Below are 18,856 nucleotides of genomic sequence, written 5' to 3'. Positions count from 1 at the left end.
GGGAGAAGTGCACGCCCATTCTGGGTAACCCAGGGGTGGGATGTTGTGGATCTAGCCGAAGACAGCAGATGAGCAGCTGGAATAACAAACCTTTAAAAGTTCATTCTGAGAATCCCTCACCGATGTGGGGAGCGGAGCTGTTGCCATTCAGTGTTTATACTAAAGTTCTATATGTATACCTCATCCATTACCTGCAAGTGACTGTGTCTTATTCATTTTTGTACCCCGTAGTGCCTGGCGTAGTATCTAGAGCAGCGCTGTGCAATTGAACTTTCTGCAGCGACGGAAGTGTTTTATTCTGCACTGTCCTGTATGGTAGCCACTAGCCATAGTACAACTGAGAAACAGAATTTTAAAATTTAAATATCTACATGTGGCTAGTGGCTGTTGTATTAGATAGATAGCACAGGTCTAGAATCTAGGACTTTTTTTTTTTCCATTTTATTGAGGTATAATTGACACACAGCACTGCCTAAGTTTAAGATGTACAGTGTAATGACCTGGCGTCCATGTACTGCAAGATGATTACCACAGTAAGTTTAGTTATCATCCATAGATTCTAGGACATTCATTAAATGATGAGCTAAGTCGAATCTTTACCTCGGATGAGGAGGTGGGGGGTGGCAGGGCATGATGGACTAGGGTAATTTGAAGAAAGCCAGAAGTTGTAGCTTCTGGAAGTTCACCTTCTTGTCTGGCTGACAGGCGTAGTAATGGGGAGTAGAGTAAGAAGAACATCTAGGAAGAAGGAGCAGTATGGGCAAAGACAGGAGCCGGAAACCATGGCAAGTGAAAGAACAGTGAAGAGCAGGGACCAAAAATAGGACGGAGCATTCACTGTGTCAGGCACAGGGGGTGCTGATCAACAAGACCACCCTGACTTCGTGGACCTTACAGCCCTACAGACAAGCGCACAAGCAGCTCCACTGATTGTATGCAGTAAGGATAGGTACTGGGAGCTGTGGGAGACGGCGGACGGGTGCTGACTGGCATCAGGCAGTACTGCCTTTTCGATGCTGTGGCTAATGGCCTCGCTTGAAGACAGGGTGACCTTTCTCCCAAGACAATGGGGAAGCTCTAAAAGGTTTCAATCAGCAAAATGGCACAGGTAAATCTGCATTTTAGTAAGGTGGTTCTACTGCATTGGCCAGTTTCCACCCCGGGTCCTTCTTAGCTTGATTGTGGTTTCTCTTTTAAACCAACCATCTCCAGTGTCTTGTCTGGTTTATGTCTTGTTTCGTTTTCTTCCTTGCTTTCTCCTTTCCTGCGTCACTCTGTCCTGGGCCCCACGCTCTCTTCTTCCTTGATGTCCTTCTCTCTCTGATCCAAAGATCAGCCAGTAAAAAGCAGTCTCACCTGTCCAGGTAAGTGGGGTGCCAGGGTGAGGGGGGGAAGAAGACCCCTCTTTTAAATTTAAAAGTTATTTATTTGTACTGTGTTGTATTTATTATTTGAATAGTTAGTGCCTTCACATGACTCAGAATTTAAATGGTACAAACAAGAAGATAATGAAAAGATTCCAACTCCATCCCTTTGCCCCTGGCACAGTTTCCTTCCTCAGAGGCAACCAATGATATATGTTTCTTTTGTACCCTTTCAGAGGTATTTTACACATTTTATATATATGTAAGCAAACATATACATACAAATCATTCCTTCTCTTCTACCGTCTACATAATTCTGCATCTTCCTTTTTCCACTCAACAGCATATCTTGGAGACTATTCCTTATATATAAAGAGCCCCCTCATTCTTTTATATGACTGAATACTGTGTCGTTATATTGATACACTGCAGTTTATTTAACCAGTCACCCATTATGAACACTTAGCTTCTTTGCAGTGTTTTGCCACTGCACACACTGCTTACACGAAGCCCCTTCTACATAGTCATTTGCTAGATATGAATAGGAGACACCCTCTGGAGGGGCAGCAACTATTGATTAGGAACTGGCAACTCGTACACTTTTCTAAAAAGGGGAGGCATAGCAATGATCTGAGCTTCTCCTGTTCCTGCAGAGGCCCTATTATTAGGTCTGGTTTGGTCATCTGCGGTACCTTGAGGTTGTAGGGCCTTAATAGTTTCTAAGCAGGGTGCCTTAAGCTGGCTCTAGGAATGGGGTTGGAATACTACCACCAAACAGACCAGATTCCTGTTCTCCCGTGGTACACACAAAATAAATGGAATTTCAGAGGCTCGGGTCATCATTGTACGCCTCCTTTCTAGAAAAGGGTACAAGTTGCCAATTACCCAACAGGTAAAGTTGCCAATTACCCAACTAAAGGCCTAGTTACCCTCCTAGAGACACTTGTTTTGGAGAGGGACGAAGAGACGAAGCTAAAGTGAGAGAGTGTCTCTGATACAGCCACTGCAGTCCTCTGCTGTGTCCCTGAGGGCCTCTGTGTGTTTGTGACCCTCCCATCCTTGCCTTCCAGTCCCCCCTTCCTTACAAATCATCACCTAAAACTAACTAGCTGTTTGTTTTTTTCCTGTCTTTTTCTCGCATTCATTTTCTCTGCTGCCTCCGTTCTGTTCCATCAGCCCCATTGCAGCCTGGTAAGACCCAACAAGCATGTGTATTTGTGCACACCCTGCTCTTGCTATTGTCTCTTTGTCTTCTGACTCCAGGAAGGGTTATTTCCCTTCACGCCTTGCTGGGCATTAAAGAGATCATGCTTGCCTTGCCAACCTAGGATTCCAGATAGGTGATGTTGCCAGTGGTGTAGATGTGGCTGATCTCCCACCAGATTGAGCGGGTTACAGGGTGAGAGGGTCGGTCTCTTGTTACCCAAGACTCAGGGCCCCTTTGACAGAGCTTCCTTCTGCTACAAGGCTGGTCCCTCCCTGCCCAATTCATCGTTGTGCTTTTCTTACTCTTTCTCCAGGTTAAGTAGCCTGTCTCTGGGAGATTCAGCACCTGAACGCAAGTCCCCTTCCCACCACCGCCAACCCTCCGACACCTCTGAGACAACAGGTAACCTTCTCGGGGCATTAACACGTAGACACAGAGGTGTTTACCCATACAGACAGATCTGTATACCCCAGATGTAAAACAACTTAGCCTTTATATTGAGCTCATAATGTGTGCTAGGTATTGTGTTATATGTTTTATACAAATTACCTTATTCAGTCCTTTTGTCAATTGTAGAAAGTAGATTTTATCATACCTATTTTATGGATGAGGAAGCTGAGACACAGTGGTTAAAAAATTTGCCAAGTGTACAGGCTTGTAGGAGACACAACCAGGACCTGAAACCAGTTGAGTTTTAACTCTAGAATTCATGCTTTCTCCATCACAGGAAGCAGTCACACATACCTGCACACGTGCACGATGTCTAGTACACGCCCACAGGGATGGAGTCAGTTAAGAGTTATAGTCTCTCTTTCTTTTTTCCTACGGTCTGCATATGGTTATACGTGTGACAATCTTGTCATTTATCCTTCCCTGGATTTTGACAAGGGGCCAGCCCTCAGTCACCCCACGTGAGTTATCCAGCTCTGCAGAATCAACAAGCACTGGTGTCCCACCTGCTGTATTCATTGGACGTAATTTGATGGAAAACTTCCAGTCTCACTTAGGCTTCAATCCCAGGGCTGCTTCTCTATAACACTAGTCTTCAGGCTGGAGTTGGCCATGCCCCTTCTTCGACCAGTCTCACCCAAACAGGCCTAAAAAGACAGACATGCATAAGAGAGACAAACATCTCAGCACCTCAGAGAAAGGAATTTCTTGTATAGAATACAGAGTAGGTGACAGGGTTTTGTCGATCACTGAGGAAGGCAGGCATTGCAATAGTGTGTGTGGGCAGGAAAAGTCTGGGGAATCTGGAAAGGCTTTCTGGAGGAAGAAACACACTGGGACTTCCCTGGGTTGGTCTTGGCTTGTGTGCACTAACTTTCTGATGATGGTTCCTACCAAACTCCCTTCTTTCTCCTCCTTGCCTCTCACCAGGTCTCGTTCAACGCTGTGTCATCATCCAAAAGGACCAGCATGGCTTCGGCTTCACAGTCAGCGGGGATCGCATTGTTCTGGTGCAGTCTGTGCGGCCTGGTGAGTGTTAGGTCCCTGCTACCTGCAGTGTACAGTTCTTACAAAGCCACCATGTATGTGACAGTGCCATAGGACTTGGAGAACTTGCATGTGCTTTCTCTGGAGACCTGGGCATCCTGGGGCATGAATGATTCATTCTAGAACTGGTTCCCCAGGGGCATCTGGGGAAGTCTCCACAATGCTAAGCTTCCAGGCAGAATTTCTAGGGATCACACTCCAGGCTTGTTTCCGCTGTTGGAAGTGTGAAAATGGCAGAATAGCCTTCAGGTCATCAGGCAGGTGCCTGATTGCCCTCCAGGGGAGCTCCTCGTCCTGGGTTGGAAGATGCTGTGGAGAAATCGAAGACCCGCTTTCTTCTTTCTCACCTTCACATGACCTTGCTCCGTGCACGAATGATCACTGTGCTGCAGCAGTTCACAGTTGAGACAGGCACACTGGTCTAAATGTATTTGCAGATATATTAACACTAAGTAATAAATGACCTAAAGATGTGTGTTGGACAGTACGTGGGAGGAAAGGGTGTTTGTAAGTTTGTATTTGGGTAGTTGGTGGTTTGAAGCTAAGTATTTCCCTTCTGATCAGTTTAGGAAGCCTCCTTAGAAGAAAATAGGATTTCAGGAGTAGTTTGAAAGATGGCCATGGAAAACACATTGGCAGGGTAGAGATTTGGTGGGAAGGGAGTAGAGAGTGGGAGGGCATTATAAGCAAATCGATCAAGTAACCAGTGATGTGTGAAAAAGCTTCAGATATTTCAAAGCACTGTCATATGTCAGGTGGTAGAATCATTGTTGTTAAGTGACCCAGACTGAAGCAGATGATCAGGAAGGAGATGGGAGTAGGGGAGAGTATGAAGCAAGTATCCCTAACACAAGCAAGTATCCGTAACAGGAGTGAACTTTAGTGTAGCAAATGGGATTGGGCCTGGCAACCTGGCGCAACATAGGCTTGAAGAAGCGTACAAGGAAAGGGGTAGGGGGCAGGCCAGCATTTTCCCACTAAGTACAGTGCAAAATGGGAAGGAAATATACTTACATAATTTGGGAGAAATATTTGGGATTTATTTAATGGGAAAAGTGAAAAGAGAATTTCAAATTTATGACCAAAATGAGGTATGTGGATCATACAAGGATATAAATAATTATAGCTCCTTATGTTTGGTAGTTAACTTTTGTCAGTGAGAGGTTTGTTTTTCATATCCTGGGGTAGAGCTCTGAAAAGATACTTTTATTCTTTGCTTCCATATTCTCTCAAGCTTCCTGGACTAGGGTGAGACAGAGCAAGTGGGACTGCCAGTAACTTGTACTTTGCCTCTATGGTCTCTTTGATATAGAAAGTACGGGGATCCCCTCCAGTGAAGTGTGAGTTCAGCACTCTTCCAATTTTTCCTCCTCTCAGACCTGGAGAGGAAAGAACAAAAGGATGGCTTGCAGTAAAATATGAGTTTTGGAAAATCTAAGTATGTATGTGTATTTCAGGCAGGAGAGGGGAAGAGACTTCACTTGGATTGGCATTGAAATCACAAGAGTAACAAAGCAGTTGTTGCCTTTTCCAGATTTTAGGCTTCTCAATTCACTGTTTCTCAAAGTGTAGTCTGTGTTCTGCCTACATCGGAATCACCTAGGCCCTTAGGATGATTGAAATCCTCATTCCGGGGCCCAGTCCCAGAAGTACTGAATCACTTGCTAGCAGGGAGGTCAAGGAATATGCTTTTTAACAAATTCTCCTGGTGAGTCTCATGCTTACTGAAGTTTAGAACTTCTGCTCTAATTCCTTTACTCTGAAAAGTTTAATTTCTTTTAATCCCTAAGTTATTAGAAGTCACCTCACGTGTTTCATACATTCAGGCAAAATAGCTCTTTCCTCTCCACCTTTAGTTTCTAGATGACAGTGTAAAAGAGAGTTTTCAAGCTACTTGCAAGTACTTTTCCATAATAGCACACTTTAGATGAGGGTAGTCTGGGTCCCAATACTGAAAAGCCAAATTGGAATGTAGTCATCACTGTAATTTCTCTTTTCAGACTAGAAACATCTAGATGTGCTTTGTCGGAGTTTTGTTTTGATCAGATGAATGCAACTTACAGATTTAAGGATCATCTTGGGGCAGATTTACAGGAAACATAATTTTTATGCTTCTCGTGAACTTCTTTCTTTCTTTTTTTTAAAATAAGCTTTCTGAGTGAACATATTTTATTTATTTATTTATTTATTTATTTGGCTGCGTCGGGTCTTAGTTGCGTTACGCGGGAACTTTCATTGCAGCTCGCAGGCTCTGTGTTGTGGCACACAGGCTTCTCTCTAGTTGTGACGTGCAGGCTCCAGACCACGCAGGCTCAGTAGTTGTGGCACGTGGACTCTCTAGTTGAGGCACATGGGCTCGGTAGTTGTGGTGCGTGGGCTTAGTTGCCCCGCGGCATATGGGATCTTAGTTCCCCACCCAGGGATCGAACCCAAGTCCCCTGCATTGGAAGGTGGATTCTTTACCACTGGACCCAAGGGGAGTCCCTCATGAACTTATCTCATCATTAGTGTTTCTTATGCTTCCTGGGTGTAACTTAAACTAGGACCCTAACTTATTTAAAACTACATTTGGCCTTCCATATCCGTGAGTTTCGCATCTGAGAATCCTGCATCCATGGATTCAACCAACTGCAGATTGAAATTTCCATCTGCAGTTGGTTGAATCCACAGATGCGAAACCTGCAGGTGTGTACTACTCCATTTTAAGTAAGGGACTTGAACATCTGCAGATTTTGATATCTGTGGGAGGTACTAGAACTGATCCCCGGTGGATACCGAGGGACGACTGTACGTGGTGATCAAAACCACTGCAGCTCCAGAACAATTTTTTAACAGAAAATAAAGCAGTGATCATTATCATCCTTAATGCTAGGAACCCCCATAATATCCTTGTGAACCTCTCAGGGCTTAGGGACCACGGTTTGAAAACGCTTGTTGTAATCCTTTTCTCATATTCCTCTTAAAAATGATTATTACTTCAACAATTATTTAATACAGTGAACTCGTTCTTCCCACTGGATAATAGAAATAACTCTTATTTGACCTTGGAACACATCTAGACACATTCAAATAAAGCACACATTACTCTCCCCAGAGCATGGCCCTGCCTCTCTGCCACCTTGGCCTGGCTCTCAGAGGAGAAGTCTGGCTTCTGAGCCAGGTGGAGGAAAGAGCAAGAGATGTGTCCTTATACAGTCCAGTCCAGCTCAAAGGTAGTTGTATCACTGGAGCAGAATAAGATGTACACCCAGCATTTGAGGCACTTAACACAGAGAGGTGAGAAGAGATTTGAGGGGGAAGGTGATCTGACAGGGTCATTGGTGTAGATTCAGCCACCTCTGGAAAGGTCGTGGGGCTCTGCTGACCAGGCCTTCTCCTTCCTCACAGGAGGCGCAGCCATGAAAGCCGGTGTGAAAGAGGGTGACCGGATCATCAAAGTGAGTGACCTTCCCTCTCCGTCCCCAGAGGAGGGGGTGCAGCGTCACTTCTGGCCTTGGCCATCCTCCACACTTCCGTTTTCGTACCAGCTGTCATCAGCCACTGAGTAGGGGGGTGGTACCATGAGAGTGAGTAGTATAATGTGACAGAGACTGGGGACTAAGATAGCTGGGTTCCATATTCTAGGCCCTTCTTGACTCTGACCAAGCTTCTGTAATGTTTTACTATGCTAGAGAGCATTGATAAATGGCTCCCTAAAGGAGTGGCGATTGACCTAGGAGAAGGATCCCCTGGGCTTCCACTGCCATTACTCAATAATGTCGTTTGTCCCCCAACAGGTGAACGGCACCATGGTGACCAATAGCTCACATCTGGAAGTGGTGAAGCTTATCAAATGTGAGTTGGGGAGAGCTGACAATGAAAGAAATTAGGGGATCAGATGGGGCACGGGTGGAAGCAGGCCTGTTGCCCCAGGAGGCTTCCTTTGTAGATGTGCGAGGCAGCCGAAGTCTTTCTTCTTGGCCCGATCATCGTAGACTACCACAGTTCCCCACTGTCATTTCAAGTGGAGACACTGTTAGTCTCTCATCCGACATCTTTATTTTTCCACCCATCTTTGCCCTACGCTTTAGATCATATTCTACTAAGACCAGGTCTCACTCAGATACCGCTCACTCCCCTCTCCCAGTCCCAGGAAACAAGGGACTGGGCAGGCAGGTCCCAGATAGTTACGGGTGGGATTTTGGTTGAGGTCTCTGCATGAGGAAAGGGAAGGAAGGGATACTTGTGTTGATGCAGGATGGAAGGACAGAAATTAGAGAACAGGTGGGGCATTAAAAGTGAGGAGAACTTTACCTGCAGAACTATAAGCTTAATGGAAGGAGAAGGGAGAACCCCCTCCTTTGTACCTTGAATGTCTGCTGTTGAGAACAATACCACTTGAGCAAGCCTCTCTTTGCCTTCCTCCAGCTGGTGCCTATGTTGCACTGACCCTCCTGGGCTCTTCACCCTCATCCATTGGTGTCTCTGGGCCCCAGCAGGACCCAGTCCCAGCAGGAGCTCCCCGAGTCACCCCTGTGATCCCACCACCACCACCCCCTCCACCTCTGCCACCTCCACAGCGCATCACAGGACCCAAACCTCTGCAGGTAATGGTCCTCCTACTCCTCTCCTCATTCTGGTGTCCCTTTGAAGAGCTCCCCATTGGAATGAAAGCAGGTTAAATCAAATGGCAGGCTGGCAGGAAGAGACAAGCCAAAGAGCTGTATGAAGGCCATCAAAAAGTAGAGCAAGATGAGAACTGCATTAAAGGGGTGTTCCATGCCTTAGTGTCCTCTTTCCATGTAAGTGCATATGCAGTTTATCAGATAGCAGCATGCCGTGTGTTTCCTATGTGTGTGCAAGACTCTAAGGAGGCCCTTTGAGAGTTCTCCTCCCCATCGGGGAGAAGGTGCACACCTCCAGACATGGTCAGAGGCATCTGTAAAGACTGTTGCCAGTCATTGTTACAAGGGTATGGAATAAGTCAAGGAGTAGGGAAAAGGCTTCCTGGGGAAAAAGGCTGCTTGGAGGAATGAAATATGGAGCCTAGTCTGTAGGGGAGAGAGTCAGGAAAGGACGAGAATAGTAGGGAGAGAACCCAAGGGCCAGGATAACCTGTGTGAGGAGTTAAAAGAGGACAGGAGGCAGATAGGAATAGGAAACAGGATTTTCTGGTTGGAAAGAAGACTGACCAGCAAGTCCTGGGAGACTTCAGAGAGCAATTGATACCAGATGTGACTACAGCCAGGGTTTCTAGGAAGTTAGGAATGAAATCAAAATCAGATTTTATGTTTACTGAATTTCAGTGAGATACTGAGTGTTACACAAAACATTCTTACGAACAGGGCTCTACTCTCATAGCCTTCCTCGACCAGGAGTCAGCTGGTAGACGAGAATAAAAGCTATCGATCTGGTCCCCAACTCTCACTGCTGTCATATTTTCCATTCTTAGGATCCTGAATTTCAAAAACATGCCACCCAGATCCTTAGGAATATGCTGAGGCAGGAGGAAAAAGAGTTACAGGTAAGGTCGCTGCTGAGGCTAGACTGGCCATTGCCTTAATGAAATAATACTTTATCAGAGCAATCTGCCAATGTGTACAAATTAATTTGCAGGCCATATCCTATCACAGTAAAACCTTAAAAAGTCAAACTTCAGGACTACTAAAGAATTGTCATAGGCCAGTGGAATTTCTTAAAGCAGAATTTGATGGATAGGGTGAATAGGGTAATAGAGCTTATGGTAATAGATTAGAATGGTGACTATGTAGAGAAAATACAAACAAGTGATGAGACAGGTAGAATAAAATGAGGGAACATGAGAACTGAGGCAAATCAGTTGGAATTGATCTTAGAGGTTCTGGGAAGGGAAGGATAAGAGGGAAGGAAGGTGGAGGTGGGGGGTGAATGCCGGGCCAGGCTGATGGAGGAGGGGATGCAGAGAGATTTCCAGGCCTGGGGAATGATGCACAGGGAGAACAGGAAGAAGATTAATTTGGCTGGACGGGAATAACCAGATTCCTATAATAGCCATGGCTTACAATGGGCTCCTTGCCCCTTCATTTGAATTCAACAAATTTCTAAGTTCCCACTGTATGTAAAGCATTGCTTTAGTTCCTACGGTATACAGAGATTAAAACGATTAGACAGTTCTTGCCCTCAACATGTTTACAGTCTCATGGGGAAAATTCATATTACGGTAAGAGAGTGGGAGGAACAAAGAGCTTGCAATAAGAGAACAAAGAAGAGAGCAGTTAATTAATAGTGGGAAATGTGAGGGAAACTTCACTGAGAAGATTGTATTTCAGCTGGGCCTTGAAGGATAGGGCTTCAGTAGGCAAAAGAGATGGAGAAGAGAATGCTGGTAAATGGACAGCATAGGTCAAAGGCACCAAGACATGAAAATATACTCATTTATTTAACAAACATTGAGTTCCTGCTGTGTGCTAGGTACTGTGTGTGTGCTGCAGTGGAGGCATGGGCCAGTGCTAGGGACAAAGGTTAGAATGGTTATAAAGATAAGTGAGAGATGAATCTTTCCTTTAAGGAGTTTATAATCCAGTAGAATATCAATGAATGAATGAAGATAAAGTTATACTGCACTATAATAAGTGCTGATACTTACATTTTGATGCAAGTCATAGAATAATCAAGATAGTGTGGTGCTGGTATAAAGATAGACCTATAGATCAGTAGAATAGAATTCAGAGTCCAGAGATTAATCCATACATCTATGGTCAATTGGTTTGTTTTTGACAGTGTCAAGATAGTTCAGTGGAGAAAGAATGGTCTTTTCAACAAATGGTTCTGGGACAACAGGATATCTATATGCAAAGAATGAATTTGAACTCTTACCTCACACAATAAAAATTTAACTCAAAATGGATCAAAGACTTAAATGTAAGAGCTAAAACTATTTTTAAAAACTATAAAACTCTTAGAAGAAAACATAGGTATAAATCTTTATGACCTTGGATGAGGCAGTAATTTCTAGGCTGTGACACCAAAAGCATAAACAACCCACCAAAAAAGATAAATTAGACTTCATCAAAATTAAAAACTTTTATCCATCAAAGGACACTATCAAGAAAGTAAAAAGACAACCACAGAATAGGAGAAAATATTTGCAGCACATATATCTGATAAGGGTCTAGTACCAGAATATGTAATAGACGCTTAAAACTCAACCCAATTTAAAAGTTAGCAGAGAATTTGAATACACAGTCCAATAAAGAAGACATACAAATGGCCAATAAGCACATGAAAAGTTGCTTAATATCATTAGTCACTAGGGAGAGGCTAACCAGAACTAGGAGATACCACTGCACACGCACTAGGATGGCTAGAGCCAAAATAACAGTTATTGGTGAGCATGTGGAGAAATTGGAGAAATGTTTGTTTATATTTTGTCTACATATCCGCTATCCTAATCTACTCCCACCGTTGATGGGAGTAGTAATCTACTCCCACCGTAGTGCAGCCAGTTTGGCAGTTCTTCAAAATATTAAACGTACGATCTGTCAATTCCACACCTAAGTATATACCCAAGAGAGTTCAAAGCATAAAACCTGTACATAAACATTCATAATAGCATTGATTAATTGCATAATGGCCAAAAAGTGGAAACAACCCAAATTCCCATTAACTGATGAGTAGATAAACAAAATGTGTTGTATCCATAAAATGGGATATTATTCAGCCATAAAAAGGAATGAAGTACTGATACATGCTTTAACATGGAAGAACCCTGAAAACAGACTAAGTGAAAGAAGCCAGACACAAAAGGCCACATATTGTATGATTCCATTTGTGTGGAAGTCCAGAATAGGTAAATCCATAAAAACAGAAAGTAAATTAGTGGTTGCCAGGAGGTAGAGGAAGGGGAAATTGGGAGTGACTGCTTTCTTGTTGGGTTGATAGAAATGTTCTGGAATTAGATAGTGGAGATGTTTGTACAACTCTGTGAATATACTAAAAACCACTGAATTGTATACTTTTTTTTTTTTAATATTTATTTATTTTCTTTATTTTTTTGGCTACGTCGGGTCTTAGTTGCAGCCTGTGGGATCTTTTTTGTTGTCGTGCTTCGGCTCTTGGTTGTGGTGCACGGGCTTAGTCGCCCCGTGGCATGTGGGATCTTAGTTCCCCGACCAGGGATCGAACCCGAGTCCCCTGCATTGGAAGGCGGATTCTTTACCACTGGACCACCAGGGAAGTCCCCTAAATTGTATACTTTAAAATGGTGGGGCTTCCCTGGTGGCGCAGTGGTTGGGAGTCTGCCTGCCAATGCAGGGGACACGGGTTCGAGCCCTGGTCTGGGAGGATCCCACATGCCGCGGAGCAACTCGGCCCATGAGCCACAACTACTGAGCCTGCGCGTCTGGAGCCTATGCTCCGCAACAAGAGAGGCCGCGACAGTGAGAGGCCCGCGCACCGCGATGAAGAGTGGCCCCCACTTGCCGCAACTAGAGAAACCCTTGCACAGAAACGAAGACCCAACGCAGCCATAAATAAATAAATAAATAAAATTTTTAAAAAAAAATGGTGAAGTTTATGTTATGTGAATTATATGTCGATAATAATTTTTAAAATATTTTTTAAATGCCATTAAAGCCCAAAAGAAGGAATAATTAATTATGCAGTGGTCAGAGAAGGCTTCATGAGATGACATTCCAGTTGGGTTCAGTCTCTTTCACTCTGGAATGTGCTTTGGGCCTTCAGTACCATGCTGAGCTTGAAGTTTATTCTGAAAGCAGTGGGAATTGATCAAAGGATTTGAGTAGGGGAGTGATCATATCTTCAAATCAGTTTTCTTTAGAAAAGTGTGTTAAGTGGATTGACACATAAGGAAACTATCTCGGAGGCTGTTGCAGTAGATAAGAAATGATGACCGATTTAACAAGAACAGCAGGAGTAAGAACAGAAGGAGGGATGGCAACGTGAGATATTGAATTCCCTCCATTCCCTGGCGGTCCAGTGGTTAGGAGTCTGCGCCTCCACTGCAGGGGGCACGGGTTCAATCCCTGGTCGAGGAACTAAGATCCCTCATGCCACTCGGCGTGGCCAAAAGAAAAAAAAACAGAAAGAGGGATGGCAATGGGAGACATCTCAGGGGTCAGATCAGTAGAACTTACTAACTGGAAGGGGGAGGTAAAGAAGAAGAAAGAAAAGATAGCCTCAAGTTTGTGTGCCTACATAGATGGTGATACCATTGATGGAGTGAGACAGAAGAGAGGAGCAGGGTTTAGGGGAAAGGAATGAAGGTAATCTTTGGATGTACTGAGTTTAAGCACCCATGGGAGGTTCAGATAAAAAGATCATCGACCAGGCACATGGAGATAACAAGGATGAACCTCAGGAGAAAAGATTGGGTTGAAATAGAGATTCAGGTGGCCTCAGCATACAGGTGGTAGTTGAAATTGGGGACTAGACGGTATCACCTAGGGCACCACTGCAGAAAAGAGAGAGCTGAGGGTGGAATTTCGGAACATCTGTGCTTCTGTAGCACACCGCACCAACCTCTAACATCACACCAGTTGCTGTTGTATTTGTATTCTAATTATTTATTTGTCCTCCTCTATTGGACTAAGTTCCTTAAAGGCCAGGACCATGCCTACATTTGCATATTCCTCCTGCACAGCTGGCACAGGACCTGGTGTGTATCAGCTCTCTGTAAATGTTTGCGGGGCTGAAGGCTCACCTAGATTTAAGAGAGGAGGAAGGGGTAAAGCTATGGTTGGGGAGAGGGGTGTGAGGTGACCCAAGACAGTGTCGAGTTAAGAAGTCAAAAGAGGATAGCATTTGGAGGAGGTGGGTGTTTAAAGAGGTCTGGAGAGATGAGGACTAAGAAGAGACCATTGGATTCAGCCGTTGGGTCATTTCGCCTTTGGAAGAGTGAGGTGAGGAGGGGACCTAGGCTGTGTATGCTGAAGAGTGACCGGAAGGCTAAGAAGTCTGGGCTCTACATAGAGACTCCTGTTTGGAAACATGTGGCTGTGAAAGGGAGGAGAAAAGACTGAGGCGGTGGCTTGAAGAATAATCAGACTTGATGGAAAAGGTTTTGTTGTAGTGGCTTGTTTTTGTTTTAAGACAGGAAACGAGCATTTTTGTAGGATAAGGGGAAGGAGCCATTGGAAAGAGGAGACTTTGGAGATATGTGAACGATGCCCAGGAGGAGCCCGAGGCAGCTGGAGGCAGTAACCTTGTGGAAGATTCAGACAGAGTTTCTATTCTGAGGCAGCGGGAAAGGGTGGCTGCAGATGCCTTGAAATGGAGTAAAGTTGGGAAAGTTCTTACCAGCCAATACTATCTGCAGAGACTAAGAGGAGGGTTGGGGGCTTGAGAGGCATGGAGAAGATGAGACAGCAAGTATGGCCCCAGACGATCTTGGAGAAAATGTGCACCCGACGTCTTTATTTAACTATTTAACCCGCCAACTTCACTGAGCATTTCATTTGGTAGTAAAATAATAATAGCTGCCATGTATTCAGTCAAGTAATTATGCCCCAGACATTCTGCTCAGCACTTTCCATACATAATCTCATTCAGAACGTACAGCCATCCCCAGAGGCAGGTACCGTCATCTCCATTTGATCCATGAGGACGTACTAAAGCTTGCCCAAGTCTACACAGCTAGTAAGCCAGAATTCAGAGCCAGGCCTCCCTGACTGCAAAGCCCAAGCTCTAAACACACATGCTGTGCTCTGCCGTATGCTGGGAGGATGCTAGATAAGTCTCAGAGTGGTTCCCAGCTACAGGGCTCGGGGACGGGGGTGCTTCTTCCTCTCGTCTCCTGTGGTTCTCACTGCGTGTATGTTTCCTCCTTAGCACTTTTTTGTGTGTGCTGGTCTGGCCAGTCACTTATATATCTAACCCTTCAGCAGCAGTCAAGGAAGACCTCATTTAGCAAGTAGGCCTTAAGAACAGGTCAGATTAGGATGGGCCTTTGTGTCATGCCTTCTTTCTCTAGTTGCCTCATGTTCTTTTTCTCACTGTTTATACCTCTTTCTGCTCCTGAGTGATGGTGAAATAACATGTATCTCCTAGGAGGCAGAGATCTCCTTTCTCTCCTCTTTGTTTTGGGATAACTGCCTACTCTCCCCACTGGTGAGTCGTCCATTCTCTACTAACCACTCCTCTGCCTTTTCCCTTCCTTGTCCTCCTCGCCCCCCACCCTGCCCCCCCAGCGTATCTGTGAGGTGTATAGCCGGAACCCCGGCAGCCTGCTGGAAGAGCAGATCGAAGGCGCCCGGCGGCGAGTCACTCAGTTACAGCTGAAGATCCAGCAGGAGACTGGTGGCTTAGTGGTGAGTGATGGTAGGCTTAGCTCTAGGAAGGGCACGTGCAGGTGGACGGAGGGGAGAATGAGGGAGAAATCTAGGACAGAGGCTTAACGAGTCATACAGGACCATAGGGCTGAGCTAGTGAGTGTTTAGTGTTTTCCAAAGAAACAGAGGTCAGCAGTTCTTTATATAGCACCATAGAGACTGAGCACTGTCCTGACACTTGGGTCCCATAAAAAGAAATAACCTGTTTCTTGCCCTCCAGCAGCTTACAGTTGCAATAGAAAGAAATAAATATGCAATAAATCAGACTGTCGGCTTTAATCTCCTAATTATCCATCCCCTTCTGGGTAGTTTCCTCATAGCTGATGTATATTCCAACACTAATTTTACTCAGTATTCCTCTGGTAGCTTTTCCCATCACCTCTCCCTCCAGTAATGGGTCTTCTCAAAGAAATACGAGCACTTTTAAAAGTCAGCCTAAGTAAAGGATCCCCAGTCAGTTGAGAGGGATCTGTAGCAATCCTAACCACACTTTGTGGGAAATCCCAGAGAGGAGACACTTCCTTATCTGTTCTAGTCAGGGACTTGAGTATTAATTAGTGTCTTACTTCTCTCCATCAGGCCTTAGTTAATTCTTTGGGTAAATAAGTAACTCTCCAAAAACTTTAAGATCTCCAAGAATAATATTTGCCAAAGCCAATAGAAATTATTTGAGGATTATCTACTTTCTTTTTCAGAACATCCAGATCAAAAAAGTCTGGGAAGCACAGGCTAATCCAATTTAAACTTTTATTTTCTGAAGGCCTTCTCAGTGTCACATGGTTGATAGGAGCTCAGGTTCAGGACTTAGACCATCTGGATTCACCTCCCAGCTATAGTGCCCACCAGCTTTAAGACTCTTGGGCAAGTGACTTAATCCCTGGGAGCCTTGGTGTCCTCATTTATGAAATGGAGCCACGGCAGGATCTGCCTAATAGTGGTATTGTCAGAATTAAAGGATGCCCTCAGCACGGGGCCAGTGCATGTTTGCTGCTGCCGCTGCCTCTGCGCTCGTGTGCTCTGTAAGTGGTTGAGTCTGAAACATTCAGCTTGGAATCTAGGGATCTGAGCGCCAACCCTGGCTTTATAGTTTACCTGCTGTGTACCTTGGGCAAGTTACTTAAAATCTCTGGGCTTCTGTTTCCTCATTTATAACATGGGAGTACTATACCTGCCTCAGAGTTGTTGAAAAACTCAACTGAGATATAGACAAGGTTGCATCATAAACAGTAAAGCACTAGCAACATAAGTCCCTCCACAAATGGCTGGTCAGCCCCAGTCCAGCGCCTGTCAGTCTTCAAAGATCTTTAGGGGCAGAGCTTTCCATCTGCTAGAGCTTTTCATGCTCCTTGATAGTTCGGAAGTTCTTTCTGTGTCCAGCCCAACTAAGGCAATAGACGCTTTGAGGTCCAGGGTGAGAAATCAAGTAAGTTTTTAGAATTTTACTAATAGTAAAGCTCCCTTTTCACCATTAGGGGTCACCATTCTCCTCAAACTGTACAAATGAAGCAATACCTCTTCCAAAGGGGCATTTTTCAGGCAATGAAGCAGAAGAGGCCGCTAATTGTAAGCAGATGTTATCTGCTGAGACTGAGGGAAGGGTTGATTGGAGGAAAACAGTAGGGGGAGAGGTTCACAGCATTTGTCCACCCTCCGGACCTTTCTTTTTTAGGACATACTTCCACTATATGGTGACACCAGCCAGAGATCATCAGAAGGTGAGTCCCCTCAGCACGCCTTTTTTCTCTGGCACATCTCTAGTCTACATTTCTTATCTATTCTGTTGTCCCCTCCCTTTGGGGCAGATTCAGGGGGAAAAAATATAGTCCCTGCCTCTGAGAAATAGAATAATGAGAGAAAGCAGTACCAGTGACAGGGAACTTGGATACAACTTATTCAGTAGAAATGAGTGTATAACCAGTAGCCCTGGATAGATAAGTGCCAGGGAGATACTAGAACGATGGTGGTCCAGACAACAGCGTGCCTACCAGCACCTAGCAGCTAGGAGCTCAAGAGATGCTGTCATGAGAGGAAATGGATGGGAACCAGAAGAGGGTTGGGATGAGCTGAGGGGTAGCACTCGTTGCAAGGTAGAGCTATGGAGGATTATTTTAGGAGGTGACACTGCCTGGGCTCAGGTGTACAGGTAGGTAAAAGCTAGGTGTAGAGGTTCTCAGGGAGTCGTGTAAGAGAGCTGAAGGGAAACTGGGAAAGAAAGGCAGGTGGCAGCTTCACCCTCCTGCCCTGGGCGCAGGTTCCCAGAATAAAGGCCCTTCTTTCCCCCAGGCCACAGCTCCTTCCTTACTGTGTAAACTCTTTTCTTCTCAGGCCGACTCTCTCTGGATTCCCAGGAGGGGGACAGTGGCTTGGACTCTGGCACAGAGCGCTTTCCTTCCCTCGGCGAGGTGAGTGCCAAAGCGGGGGGAGACCCTTTTAAAACCATACATTCGGTTTTCCTTCTCTGAACACCTAAAGGTTCTATGCTCACTGCTTACACCAAGGCCCCTGGCCTGTCATCTGTGGCCCTCTGGTATAGTTCCAGTTCCAAGGGTTTTAGTCATTCTGCTCTGGGTTCCAAAAAAAGGGGGTTCAAAGGCATCCTACACGCAAGATCAGCAAATCTGGCTTCTATTTTATCATCGTCAACTCTGTTATATAGAGTCGGGTGGAGAAAGAGGCCATGTCTTTAACTGTAGCAAGCCTTTTTTGAGTGTAAGGGAGCAGAGACGAAAATTCTCTAAAACAGTGACTGGACCAAAAACGCATTGCCACCTGGCTGCGAATAACACCGTCTTAGAGTAATACAATGAACCTGGCCTAATCGGAGGTGGCAGCCTCTCTTTCTTTGTCACAGATCTTTCTGTACTTGAACAGCTTATCTTTTCTGGAGTGGTCAGAAGAACTTCAGGCTTTGGCTTTAAAGGTTGTCTTCTAGGTGTTCTCCGTCTGCATATATTAATTGCAAATATAAACTTGCAATATAAAAATACGAGTGAATGGAAGAAGTAATAATGGTGTGAGCAAAATATTTACGTAGCCAGCTTAATTAGATATGTGAATAAGTAATTGAAAACATGTTTAAAACCTAATTTTAAATAATAGTTGGAATTTTATTTCTTTACTGCTCCTGTCTATTCATGGGAAGATGATGAATGTACGTGGAAGGATCAGTATGTCGGAAAGACACCAAGAAGGGGGAGGAGGGTCCTAAAGAATCCACAGTTGACGTTCCCCTGCGGGCTCCACATCTGGAAGCAATGCAGCCTAGTGGGCAGTGGGTTGAGACTGCCCGGGTTGCATCCAGGGAATACCACATTACTAACTATTCGACCTTCAGCAAGTCCCAGAACCTCTGCAACTCTTAAGTTTCCTTGTGTGAGAAGTGGGAGGAATAATAGTTTCTACCTCAAAGGGCTATTGTGAGCATTAAATGAGGTGATACATAACCAAGGGCTAGTATAATGTCAGGCACAGAGTAAGTACTG

General features: G+C 44.9%; 1 protein-coding gene across 7 annotated transcripts in view; it reads left to right on the top strand.

The window, feature by feature from the left end:
• The window catches only part of ARHGEF11 (Rho guanine nucleotide exchange factor 11), a 115,300-nt gene that overhangs the window by 62,173 nt on the left and 34,271 nt on the right, over positions 1-18,856 (top strand). For 3 of the 7 annotated variants that reach the window (XM_036843496.1, XM_036843512.1, XM_036843504.1), the window contains exons 1-10: positions 1,011-1,108; positions 2,885-2,973; positions 3,952-4,050; positions 7,456-7,505; positions 7,845-7,902; positions 8,476-8,654; positions 9,500-9,571; positions 15,234-15,353; positions 17,044-17,089; positions 17,700-17,776. In XM_036843496.1, coding sequence (XP_036699391.1) covers positions 1,014-1,108; positions 2,885-2,973; positions 3,952-4,050; positions 7,456-7,505; positions 7,845-7,902; positions 8,476-8,654; positions 9,500-9,571; positions 15,234-15,353; positions 17,044-17,089; positions 17,700-17,776 — 885 coding nt within the window. In that variant the 5' untranslated portion in view covers positions 1,011-1,013. Of the gene's footprint in view, positions 1-1,010; positions 1,109-2,540; positions 2,556-2,884; positions 2,974-3,951; positions 4,051-7,455; positions 7,506-7,844; positions 7,903-8,475; positions 8,655-9,499; positions 9,572-15,233; positions 15,354-17,043; positions 17,090-17,699; positions 17,777-18,856 lie in introns of those variants that run through there. The other 4 variants (XM_036843477.1, XM_036843488.1, XM_036843523.1 and 1 more) reach the window with 4 other exon arrangements.

This window comes from Balaenoptera musculus, chromosome 1, assembly GCF_009873245.2.
Source record: "Balaenoptera musculus isolate JJ_BM4_2016_0621 chromosome 1, mBalMus1.pri.v3, whole genome shotgun sequence".
Taxonomy (NCBI): domain Eukaryota; kingdom Metazoa; phylum Chordata; class Mammalia; order Artiodactyla; family Balaenopteridae; genus Balaenoptera; species Balaenoptera musculus.
This window is presented reverse-complemented; position numbering and strand designations above follow the sequence as displayed.